Here is a 13,892-nt window from a genome sequence, read left to right as displayed (position 1 = left end):
AAAATTATCACAATTGGGACCTTAAATTATATAATTGATATACTACATCTTCTAATTAGAGTGTTCCTTTGAATGGAGTCGATGTAATGGAGTTGAATTATACCATCACACCTAATTAGGGAGTAAACCTTCATAAATCATGGATTATTCTGCTCAAGGATCAATTGAAGTAAAAAAGCCCATAAATTTAAACTCCAAATTATTAATGTTAGGATTGTTAGAGGAAGGGCGGTACATGTATTCTGGTTGCATGCCTTGAGAAATATTGTCTTAAAAGAGGGGCCAGAGCAAAATATAACTCAACTTTTTGGGGTTGGGTTGATCGGGTGGGTTTGGGTTCCAACAATTTTGTACAACAGACCGACAACACCCAACGAAGACTTCAAGCAAGCTTGCACTACAGATTTTGGAAGCCTGGGTTTGGTTTAGGCTTACAATCCAAACTCGTAATTGAAATTGGTGTGAGAGACTCCATGACCTAGACTTCAATTTATGTGTGGCTCTTTGGTTTTATATTAATGTCTAATTTTCTAAAACTATTTAATTTTTTTATTTTTATTTTCATGATTATTCCTATTTTTGTAGTTAATATACTTTTATTTATTTATAAATTGAAAGTCCTATCGGGCCAAGTCCGACTTTCATTGAGAGAGTGATAGCTCAAGCCAAGACAGGCCTTCATTTAAAACCTAGTAGTTATAGGCCTTTATTTAGAGAACATTAAAACTTGAGCTGAGTGAGGGCATATTTAAAAGTGCTTAGGCCCGAATGAGTAATGCTATAAGTCTTCTTAGAGTCTAGGAGTAGCAAAATGGGTACCTGACACGATCCGATTACGACCCGCGGGTACCCATTACACGATTAGCCTATACACAGATACGACCCATTTAACTAAACGGGTAATCGGGTCTGACACGATTATGACACGAAAATAGCCGGGTAACCCGACACGACCTGTTTTACCCGTTTAAAATAACCGGGTCTAATCGGGTAGACACGACCCGACAAGACCCGTTAAATAAAAAAAATTATATTAAATCAAAAAATTTAACAAATGCGTTTTTTTCCAATTAAAAATTTTCGTGTTTCTAAAAAAATTTAAGAATTGGTTTGGTTTTGTTTGGTTTCTTTTTCTTTCTTTTTTTTTCTTTTTTTTTTTTTCACTTTCTCCTCTCTACCGACACTCACAACATCTATTCCTCCGTTCTTCTTTCCTTAGTATTCACATCATCTTCCTTTGTTCCTTGTTTTGAGGCTTTCTTTCTCTTGCTTCTTACTTCTTCTGGTTTATTCTCTCTTCACTTAAAAGAGAGAATAGATGTTGGGGTATGTATGAGAGAAGAGCAGGATTTAGAATAGTGGCGGGAAGAGTTTGGGTAATTCAGCTCAAAAGGGTCAGCAAGGAAAGGGACGGACTGAAGGCAGTAAGAAGCATAGACGAGAAAGGGTCAAAATCGAGAAGGAGAACTCTCATTCCAGCATGGAATCTGACTCAAGAAGCTCCAATTTTGTCTTTATGCAGGGTGATTTTACTATTCTTAATCCCCCCTCGACGGCGAGGAGGGAGACCCGAGAGAGAGAGAGCCGAGACGAGAGAGTCGAGAGGGAGACAGAGGGAGAGTGAGAGAGTTACTGTGTGGGTTTGGCGGGTCGACCCGCACAGTAACCGTGTCTGGAGGGTCAAAATTACCGGGTCTTAATCGGGTAGACCTGATTACGACCAGAACCCGAAAAGCCCAAACTCAATACCTGTTTTTTCGTGTCGTGTTCGTATCTGGTTCGAGGGTCGTGTCAAAATTGCCGGCCCTATTAGAGTCCTCGTAGAATCAACCCAAATGTGATGTGACTTTTAAAATCACTAATAGATCAAAAGTCAATAAATCACATATCAAATTTAATGGTGATTTTAAAAGACACATTACATTTTTGATGACTATAGAAAGACTCTAGAAAGGCTTATAGCATTATTCGGCTGGAACAACTACCAAGTATTTTTTTCTTATTCATTCTCCTTGAATTTCTCACCAACCTCAACCTCAATGGCTCGTTATGGCCACTAGAATGGACTCCATGGCCTCCACGACAAGATAGCTAGAGTGTTTTTAGTTTTTTTTTTGGGGTATAATTAATATTTTAGAGGTATTTTGTTAGAAAAATTGGTTGAATATAGAAGAAAGTACATTCTATTTCATAAAGTATTCAATTACAGAGATCTATTCGATAAAATTGAAAGTACAATAAGCTTCTTGATAATTTGGCATATTCCTAAAATTTTTCCATTAATTCTTCTTTGATGAACAGGCTAACCAACTATGTAACTCTGCAATTCACTTTCATGTAGTTTAACATTGTCCATCTAAAGTAGATTTTGGGCCAAAAGGAAATCTCATACAAGTTGAAACAACGAAAGCAAAATAATGGCAGAAGCTAATTAATCCCAAATTCACGGGGAAAGCGCAGATGGATTTATGACTAAAATAGTAGCTAAAAATAGGTTATATTCGTGATTAATTTCGTGAAGATGAACTTAGGATTTCAATTGAAAACAAAGGCACAAATTGATGAGCATAATGGGTGGGGCCCACAAAGCGCTAGGAAAATCAAAGGGAGGATGCTTATTATGAAAACTGATAAATAAAAGCACATAGTATTAGTGAGATAGAGCAGCAAAAAATAGGTTTTAATCATGAATGTTTTCTCCGCATTGTGTGGGGCAGGACTAAGAACTCCTGCGAGGGGGCTGAGTGCCATTTGGTAGGTTGTTGTTAGAAAAAATACCAGAACTACCAACAACATACTACAATACTCATTTGTTATGTTCATTTTTAGACGAATAAAAAATATCTGCAACTTCTTATCACTTGGGCAAGAGATTTGATGAAAGCTTCATGAGATTCAATTGTAGGAAGAGAAGAGCACTTAAAGCTCCACCACAACATAGCACATCCCTCGTCTCAGTGATTTTTTTATTTTTTTTTATTTTTTTTGACATGTCCACACAAGAGGGGAGAGGGGGATTCGAACTAATCACATCTGCTTCATTAAGCGTGATCCTAATCGATTGAGCTACCTCTTGAAGACCCCTCATCTCAGTGTTGTAGATTTGCGTTTGTCCTTGCAAGATGTCCAAAGTTGTAAAACCCTCTAATTAAATTTTTAGCGTTTATATCAACTCCAGCATTTAATAACCACTCGATGTCCTGTATCAGTGGCGGAGCCAGGAATTCAGTATACCAGGGGCGTCAATAAAATAATAAAATAATTTTTTTTTTGTTCTCTTTATATATTATATTTTTATTATAATATGGTAAATTCAATCAAAAGAAATTATACCACAATATATGTATCACAAAAAGCATATTTATGTGACTTCATAAATATATGCTAAATTCATATATCAGTTACCATATAGGCACTAGTACAAAAGTAAAGCAAAATACAAAATACAAAGTGCCTAAAATTGCATTCTACGAGGTCTTAGAGAAACAAAATCTTCAAGTATCAAATCTGAATCGAAGCTTTTAGCAATTTCTCTTTCAATGTAGATAAGTAAACTATCTCCAAGAAACTCATCTTCCATTTTGTTACGAAGTCTTGTTTTAACAATTTTCATTGCTGAAAATGCTCGTTCGGTAGTTGCTGTAGACACTGGAAGAGTTAAAACAAGACGAACCAATCTATCAATAAGATAATATGTATCTGATTTTCCTGCCTCTATCAATCCTCGACATAATTCCGCAATGGAAGACAATTTTTGTAGTTTCGGATGATTAAGCATATCAACTTCAAAATGCTTCAACTGAAATCTCAAAATAATTTTTTCCTGCTCAGAAAAATCAAGAGAATAGTACTTTTCTGTAAGACTACATATATCATCAATATTAAATGATTTATAAGCATCATTTGGATCCAAAGCTGAACTAAGTGTCAAGAGTTCCATTGCCCTTTCACCAAATCTACAATCAAGCTCTTGCAATTGATAGTCTATAGCAGCATTGAATACATCAAAATGATAATAATGTTCCACCGTAATGTGATCCCGTGGAAGACGACCTCGGCCTTTAACATAACGAGCACCAAAATCTGGAATGTCTATTTCAAATTTCTTAGAGAAAGAGACTACTTTCTCAAGAAAATTATCCCAATCTTCATTTCTCAATTTTTGGAGGAGTACTTTTGTATTAGAAACTAATTGCATAGCATTCAAGATGTCTTGAGATTTTTGTTGCAAATGTTGACAAAGACAATCAGTGGTACCCATGATTTCCCTCATCAAATGTAAAATGAATATAAATCTGAATGATGTAATCATTTCATAAGCAACTTCAGCATCCCCACGTTGAGAGTAAGTGGATCCTTCTTTTATAATCTTCTCAAGCACTGAACAAGCAGGATTAAACAGCCTTAGTAGGCTACAAATAGAATAAAAATGAGAACCCCAACGAGAATCACTAGCTCGTTTCAAAGTGCCAATTTGGTTAGCTCCTTTTCCAGTTTCAAGTTCCTCAATAGCTATCAAATATGCGATATCTGCTTCTTGAGCATCTTGCAAATCACGATGACGTTTACATGAAGAACTAACCACATTAATAATGAAATTCAAATTTGAGAAGAAATCATGAACAACCGTTACCTCTCGAGATGCAGCAACTAATGCTAATTGTAATCGATGTGCAAAACAATGAACATAGTATGCACAAGAACATTCATTAAGAAATAATGCTTGCAATCCTTTCCATTCACCACGCATATTGCTAGCACCATCATACCCTTGTCCACGAATACTTTGAATATCAAGACAATTTTGAGAAAGAACATCAGATATTTTATCCTTTAAAGTCAATGCAGATGTATCTTTAACTTGGACAATATCAAAGAAGCGTTCTTGTATAAAACCATCTTTGTTAACAAATCTCAAAACAATAGCCATTTGTTCTCTCTTAGACTCATCTCGTGCCTCATCAACAATAATGCAAAATTTTGAATCACCAATTTCTTCACGAATTGCATCTCGCACTCTTTTTGCCAAGACATGTAAAATATCTTTTTGGACTTGAGGTGAAGTATATTTTGCATTTTGTGGAGCATTTTCTAAAACAACCTTAGCAACATCATCGTTGAAATTGGACACAAGTTTTATCAACTCAAGAAAATTGCCGCGATTTTTAGAATCGGGACCTTCATCGTGACCTTTATAAGGACATCCTTGATATGCTAAATACCGAATAGATTCGATTGAAGTCTTCAATCGCAATCGATTGTTCAATTTTTCTTCCGAAGTTTGCTTATCTATCACCTTATCAATATGTTGAGATTGATTCTTCAAATTGTCACAACACTTAACAGCATTATTATGAGGTGAGCATGGCCCATTTCCCATGTGGACCAAAAAAGAACAATGTGTGCCATCATTAACTTTCTTCCAATTGCGAAATCCTTCAATAGTAAATGCACTACCTCCAAACCGTCCCGTTGGCTTTTTAGCAAAAAGAAAGCAGGGTAAACAATAAGCAACATCTTTGTTCTCAGAATATTCTAACCAATCAAACATCTTAAACCAAGATGATTGAAATCTTCGGCGGTTTTTTTCAGTTCCCGAAAACGGATATCCAGAACTACTAGAAGGAATGAACCTATTCGGACCGACTTTAAGATAAGCACATCTAATTTCATCCTGTTGATTAACAGGATATTCCCATATTTGAGGACGTAACCCGGGATCATGTTGTAGAGTAGAAATGTCAAATGACTCAACTATTTGAGATTCAATTCTTGGCATCTCAGAAGGGCGTTGCTCAGGAGCTAAAGTTTGAGGATTTGATGTCGATGAAGACATTCTAGTATTTGAATCAGCATCTTTTTTCTTAAAAAATGCATCAATTGTTTTTGGCTTGCTCATAATGTAATCTAAGAATTTTCAGAAACCTGGAAAATTATTTATCTATTAGTTTTAATTCTCATACTAAACAATTCATGTCTAATGAAACATACTCTAAGTCTCTAATGATATTATAATAAAATTATTAGCATATTCCGATAGCTATTAGCCTAAAATGAATTTATAAAAAGAACAAACCTGAGATTGACAATAATCTTCTGAAACTCGTTGATGCTTGACAAAATCCCAAAATATATAAAACACACCTAACAAAAAAAATAACAATATTGTTTTTATTAGAATAAGATAAACAAAATGATGAAAATAAGAGATATATCACAATTAAAAAACTCCATAAATTTCAGTCAATCATATTAGAGTTTGCAAATTGCCCAATTAAAGATACCTAAAAATCTTTATACATTTATCTCACAATGTAATTTAGCAATTTTAAGTTCAATATTGTTCTAGTGGGGAAGGTTTCAAAGGTAGGCGATACTTTTAAAGGATAGAGGTTTTTATCTGCACATGTATTGTAATGATTATTCTGCCAATAGAGTTGAGGATACATGGGTTGGATTAAAGAATGGTTCTGCATACTTTTGATCGCACGTAGAATGGTATGCTTGAAGCCAAAAAAAGAGAGTGGAAAAAGAATAAAAGATAGAAAAAAAAACAACAATTATTCTTTCATCCCCCATTTTTTTCCTAATAGAACAAAAAACAGACTTGAGACTTATACTAATGTTCTGGGTGTTTTTGTGGGCTCTGCTTGTTCTTTGTTGCCTAAATCGTTTTGGGTGATATCATTTGAGGCTATGGATTATTGGTCTTGTTGTATGCAGGTCATGACAACATATCCCTAAATTTATATACTAAAAACAAATTAACTACTGTGAATAATATACAAAGTATCTCTTGAGTTTTATCGTTTTTATGGGTCAAATGTAAATTAATAAAAGTAAGCAAAGCTATCATGTGGTCAGAACTCAGGAGAGTAGCAAAAAATAAAAAATAAACAAATAAACAAACAAATTTGATGCCTTAATTATTCAAGTATCTCATGTCTCTAAGAACCAAATATATTTATAAACATAAAGCAAATTAACTAATACTCATTACTCACAGTCGTCACAGAGTCAGTCAAAAGTGGAGTGTGGAGCCCAATTCAAGTATTGTCTAAAGAGTGTGGTCCAAACATGAAACAGCCTTCTACCTTCCCAAGTGGCAAATTCTGAAGCTCAAGTTCCCATCTTTCCCAACTCCCAAGTCCCCACTAGGGCCACTACGGCACTACCAATGAAGCAATGACCAAGCCTTTATCCTTATCCCTTTGCTTCTCACCACTCTCACACACACACAATCAAACTTTTTTTTCTCTCTGTTTCCCTTCTCCTTCTGAGTTCTAAACTACCAAAAACCAAATCACCATTGTGGTAGTTGGATTATTATATTTAGAATTATGGATAGTTTGCGATAGGTTCTGATAGTTAGGTATATATATATATATATATATATATATATATATATCAACAAAACATAGAAAATACAATACAACTTACGTTATACACGAATACAAAAAACTTAACTTAAGTCTTAAGTTATACACAAAAAACTATCAAACAAACACTAGTCCAGCGAAATCCGAGTGAACATCATCATGATCATTATCTCCCGATTTCTTCGCACTAACTACAAATGATAAAACAAACAATCAATCAGCAAATTGACACTTGTGATAGAATCTTATCAAGTCCTAAGAGATGAGCAACGTCCAAGTAAATTCATCATATTCAATCATATTCAGGTTTAACAAATCGAATGATTGTCGCATAAACAATTTCAACATATATATCTACACGAGCTATGCACAAACACATATACATCTATATATATATATATATATATATATATATATATATATTTATTCAATGAGGCGGCTTCAACAAATATGGTAAGATTAAATATACGAAGCTCCAACCACAACCAAACCAACCAAGAACAACAAAGTAGATTATTTTGAGTTAAGTATATACGCTATTCAATTAGTATATACTGCATTTTTATTAAGTCATATATATACTCACGGGGTTGGGGTTGCTGAACGATGGGTATAATGTCTTGACAAACGAGACTTTTGTCCAGCCGGCGTCTGGTGTTGGCTTTTATTGTGATCGTCGTCTTCAGCTTCTATTCTTACGTCATCTACACATATTACGTTGCAATTGTGTTATATAGATACATATGTCGTATAAAAATACGAACAAACTTTATTTATCAAACAAAATTACTAGCCATTTAAATGATAGTTATCTCGTAAGATAATCGTGTTACTAAAAGAGAAACAATAAGAATATAGTGTTATGTGATAGGCTATCCACTGAGGATCTCACAATCACACGGGCAAGAGACTTCGTGTCTTGCAGAGCCCTGACAGTCGTCACCTCCAGCTCGTGGCTCATACGTCTCAAGCCCTTAAGGTTGCGAAACCAGGCCTCATACGCCGCCATCTACGTAGCAATCTATGAGGCCATCTGCGTAGCCATCTACTCAGTCACCTATGCGGTCACCACCGCAGTAATCTCCTCCCTCTGCTGGGCCAGCATCGCATCCATCTACTCCTTGTGCTTCTCCTTCTCAACTTCAATGGCTCTTTCAAGTTCAGCATGCTAGACCATCGAGCCGCCAAGGTTCTACGACCGTGCTTGGGATGGTGTATAATATGAGTGGATGTTGCCACACATAGACAGAATATTCTTGTTGACCCCTTGAACACGACCCACATATTCAGGCTTATTGCCATGCCTGGGCGTACGCGTCGTTCGGTGTCCACCGAATTGTCCCCTGAGGCCCATCTACCAGTTCCGCAGAGTCAGCTTCCAATAGCTCCTCCATCTGTGCCTGTACGTTACATTACACATGATCATCGTTATATATATAATTGTTAATCCTCAATAAGTTAATACATAAATACAAATTCATGACAAGGTGTAAAGAACTTACAATTCTCTCTGCGACCACTGGATTTGGGTAGCTAGCATCTTTCTTTCTATGGGTCTTGATGTAATTTCTCGCTCGCGTAGGAGCCTTGCCCGAAGTAATTACCTTCAATAAGTTCAAACCATCAATGAAATGTTCGTATATATATTAGGCAATATATGACATATACATATACATATGGTAAATTAGAGTAGTACATCCTCATGTGACACCCTTGCGAAGCTCTTTGAGCCGATGTAGTGTGGTGTTTGATTCCGTGCTCGAATGTCTCTCACATGCTGAACATATTCCTACGAACACAACATGTAGATGTTATTAAGACCTAAGCCATCCAACAATTACAATTAACGAAACACAAATAGTTCTCCATGGCAAACTGGGTATGCCCTTGAGATGCATGATGAGTGTCAAATATTGCATATTTAGACCCCTTAATTTGCATTTCCTAAGCGTTTAGTTTTATTATTTTATGATGTTTTAGTTAGTTTTAATGTTTTAGTGTTTTGCAGGTTGCTAAGGGAAAACTGCAAAATTATTGTGAAAGATGGAAAGAATTGGAAAAAGTGCATTTCTAGGAAGTGGGATCGAGCGCCAGTTAGTACGCTCGAGCGCACTTGTGGTGGAACTCAATAAGGACGCGCTTGAGCGCACCCTCACCTAAGCCCAAACACGCAACGCCCAAGCGTTATGCTGCAGAAGACATGAAGCACGCCCGAGTACGCTAGTGTGCGATCAAGCACACTAGGCTGACCTGGCAGCACCGAAACCCTGGTTTTTTAGTATTTATATCATTCTTTTCTTTGTAAACGCACTAAGGGGTCGTCGCTCAGTCTATATTTTTCACTTTTTGTTGTTTTTTAGCGCTAAATTCATCTCCCTTTGTAAGTTTGTTAATGTTTATGATTTCTATTCATTTTATTATGTTTTCTGTAATGATGAGAGGCTAAAACCTTCAACTAAGGTTGAAGATGAAGCCTCACCATTGATTAACAATTAGATTCTTGTTATTTTGTTCGTGCAATTCCGACTATTAATAAAATTGTTGTTTCATGCCAATTCAGTTATTGATTAACCTCTTTAAATTGAATGTTGAGTTTCTATTTGTGCTATGTTGTTGATTGAGCATGAGTTACTCTATAACTTTGGTTTGCATTGCATTGACTTGTTTAACATCTTGAACCCATCATCATCATTAGGAATCTATGTCTTTTGACTCATTTTTTGCTTAAAGAGACTTCACATGTTTGAGTTGATCATCATAGGTACAATAGCATAGAATCTGTGAGGTATGAGATTTGAATTGGATAGTGTGTATTTTGAGATTTGTAGGATGAATTGTTGATGAAACCTTGGTTTGAGAACAAAAAAAAAAAAAAAAAAAATCAGTTTGAGTTTCTCATTGAGTAACTGGACCTCTTGCCTCCTTAAGCATTGAGTATTCACGTGAAAAGATGTGAAATTCAATATGGTTGATTGTATGGCTAGTTTGGCTTCGTAGCCTTTTTGACTTGAGTCATTAAGCCCTTAGGGTTGTTTTTACATCTAGTGTGCTAAAACCTTCTAGTTTAGGAGTTACTGGCTCAACACTCGGTACATAGGTCAATTAGAAAGCTTAAGGGAGCCGAACATTGCACAGCCTACAAAAAAAAAAAATGCACATCTTGACTTAAGCCTTGGTTATTTTCATCTAATAGCATTCTTATGAATTCTGAGGTACACAAAAACTTTGAGTAGATTGAAGCCTCATGATTCTATGATAATCTCACTTTGCACTTAATGAAGCATGTGTTGTCTCAAATATCCATCTATGAGTGAATTGACTTTAGATATCCTGATGACGTGATTGTGGTATTCATTTTGTTAAGTATGCTCATGAGTAAGAACCATGTGTTTGTGTGGAAGTTCATATTTGTCAATAACATAGTGCTGAAAAATGTTTGTGAGTATCTTTATTGTTAAACCCTCATGAGACTTCACTCGTCCTCTAGGGATGCTTATGGGTTTAAAAGGCTTGTTGGATATGCTAAATGCAATCGTCTCTCCCACGGCAGTGGATTTATGTTTCATGCTTTGATTTTTTTATTTTTTTATTTTTCATTTTTTTTTGCTAAGGGACTAGCAAAATGTAAGTTTGGGGGTATTTGATGAGTGTCAAATATTGCATATTTAGATCCCTTAATTTGTATTTGTTAAGCCTTTAGCTTTATTATTTTATGATGTTTTGGTTAGTTTTGGTGTTTTAGTGTTTTGCAGGTTGCTGAGGGAAAACTAATGTATTATTGTGAATGGTGCAAAGAATTGGAAAAAGTGCATTTTTTGGAAGTGGGATCGAGCACCAGTTAGTATGCTTGAGCACACCTGCGCTTAAGCTCAGCAGGGTCGCACTCGAGCGCACCCTCGCCTAAGCCCAAACACACTGCACCCAAGCTTTACGCCGTAAAGACATGAAGCAAGCCCGAGTACACTCGAGCGCACCTAGTGTGCGATCAAGCACACTTAGGCTGACCTAGCAGCCTCGAAGCCCTAGTTTTTTAGTATTTATACCATTCTTTTCTTTGTAAACTCACCAAGCACGGGGGTGTCGTTCAGTCTATATTTTTGACTTTTTGTCATTTTTTAGCGTTGAATTCTTGTTAATGTTTATGATTTCAATTCATTTTACTATGTTTTCTGTAATCGTGAGAAGCTAAAACCTTTAACTAAGGTTGAAGATGAAGCCTCACCATTGATTAACAATTAAATTATTGTTATTTTGTTTGTACAATTCCGACTATTAAAAAAATTGTTGTTTTATGCTAATTCAATTATTGATTAACCTCTTTAAATTGAATGTTGAGTTTCTATTTGTGATATATTGGACATTCGATGTTTTTCATCCGACGGATACATCGAATCATTCGACTGAAATTAGATATCTATTGTGATTCGTTAATCAAACGGATACATTAGATAATTTGATTTCAATTGGGTATTCTTTATGATTTGTTAAATGTTTGGATTCATTGGATGTTTTAATATGAGTTTTTATGAAACATAGAACAACGCATAGGGCTTTATTGTTTGTCGGTTGTATGAACAAAATACGAGAGTGTATTGTTTTAATTTGATGCAGTGAATTCTGAAATCCTTTTTATCATTTGATTTAGTCAATTACATTCAGTTTTCATTTTAGCAAGAAAATCACATCAAATTTGGGACTAGGTTAAAATAGAGTTGGTTTAAATAGAAATTATATTTCATGACACAATTTCCTGCGGATTCGACGTCGCACTTGCATAATCTATATTGCAAATGACTCGTGCATATTGCAAATGACTCGTGCACTTGTGAGTACTTTTAAAACTCACAACAATGCAACGACGTAAAGGAGTCTCAACAAATGGAATCACCTCAATCCTATTCAAAACATATGCATCCCTCCATATCAAAGAGTACAAGGCATCAACACTTCCTTGCTGAGCAGCATCCCTTAACCTCTGATCAATCCTAGGAGATTGATAGTAATTAATCACTTGACAAAGGAGAAAATTGGCCGTCCACTTTTTATAGGATTATGAATTAATTTGGTTGACATGTGGCATATCACTGTCGGGACTACCTGGCACCCTTTTTTTCTCCGTAAAATGATTTACGGAAAATGTTTTCCGTATTTTCGGGTGTTTGGTGCAACACAAATAGTCAACGGAAAATATTTTTCCTTTTACCAAAAATTCTTCTTTAATTTTCAAAAAATGGTTTCCATTTTTGAATACCATAAGCCATTTTCCGACTTTGAGTATCTCATTCTCAAATCGATGGACCCTAGCTACCAAGACCGGCCCAGGACCTTGCCAGAATTTGACCAAGACCCGCCCGGAACTCGCCCAAGACCCGCCCGAGACCCCGCCGGGAGCTGCCAGAGACTTGACCAGGACTGGCCCAAGACCCGCCCGGGACTCGTCCAGACCTGCCCAAGACTTGACCGGGACCCGATCGGACCAGCCCTATATCTGCTTGAGACTTGATCAAGACCTGCTAGGGACCCTGCCGGGGACTTGACCGGGACCCGACCAGACCTACCTAGGACCCCACCGGGACTTGACCGGGACTCTCCCAGGACCCGCCCGGGACCTACCCAGGACCCTGCCGAGATCCAACGTCAGAAAATATTTCGGTGGAAAACATTTTTCTTGAAAATGATTTCTTATAAAACATTTTCCGGTATTTGGCATGGATGGAAAATCAAGCGGGTCTTGGTCAGGTCCCCGACGGCTGAAATGTTTTCAGCAGAAAACATTTTCCTCGAAAACATTTTTAGGAGAAAACATTTTACTGGAAAACATTTTCTGGTATTTGGTGTGTATGAAAAATCATATTAAATACTTAATTACGAAAATGTCCCTGTTGGGTCTTGGGCGAGTCCTACCAAGGTTCTGGGTTGATCTCGACGGGTCTCGATAGGGTCTAGGCTGGGTCCGAGCAGGTCCTAGATGAGTCGCAGTGGGGTCATTGTAGAACTCAGTTAGGACACCTCTAAAACTTGGTCGAAACATTTTTGTAATTTAGAGTTTAATATATATATATATATATATATATATATATATATATATATATATATATATATATATATATATTGTGATTTTCTGTACGCGCCAAACACCGTAAAATGTTTTTCAAGAAATTATTTTCTGACGAAAAACATTTTACGTCGAAACAAACGGAGCCTAAGTAAATGATATGAATGCATATATGACAACTAGGTACGAGCACGTTGCTCTTAATTATCCTAACATATGTTAGAAGATGTAATTGCTCGGAGGTAGAGTGTGGGGTTTAGGAGAATTGAATATTGGAAAAAATCTACTTTGTTGAGGCATATATTGAAGAAGTGCATGAGGAGGCCGGCTGGAGGAGAAGCTTCGAAAGATGGGGTTTTCCCTATTGTCATTTGGTCTTTCCTTTTTCAATGTTGTACTTTTTGTCTTGAGTATGTCAAACAAACAGTGAATTTCGTTTGAGGACTGAATGTTGATCA

The 13,892-nt window shown here is 36.3% G+C and overlaps 1 protein-coding gene across 1 annotated transcript; it reads right to left on the bottom strand.

The window, feature by feature from the left end:
• Window positions 1–3,454: 3,454 nt before the first annotated feature.
• LOC132170069 (uncharacterized) lies at window positions 3,455–13,410 on the bottom strand. Its single transcript, XM_088514418.1, has 3 exons — window positions 13,249–13,410; window positions 10,478–10,515; window positions 3,455–5,711 (listed from the first exon to the last, which is right to left on the bottom strand). The coding sequence occupies exons 1-3, from the start codon at window positions 13,408–13,410 to the stop codon at window positions 3,455–3,457; spliced, it is 2,457 nt and encodes an 818-aa protein (XP_088370544.1).
• Between the last annotated feature and the right edge of the window lie 482 nt (window positions 13,411–13,892).

Source organism: Corylus avellana, chromosome 3 (genome assembly GCF_965113065.1).
Source record: "Corylus avellana chromosome 3, dhCorAvel1.hap1.2, whole genome shotgun sequence".
Classification (NCBI taxonomy): domain Eukaryota; kingdom Viridiplantae; phylum Streptophyta; class Magnoliopsida; order Fagales; family Betulaceae; genus Corylus; species Corylus avellana.
This window is presented reverse-complemented; position numbering and strand designations above follow the sequence as displayed.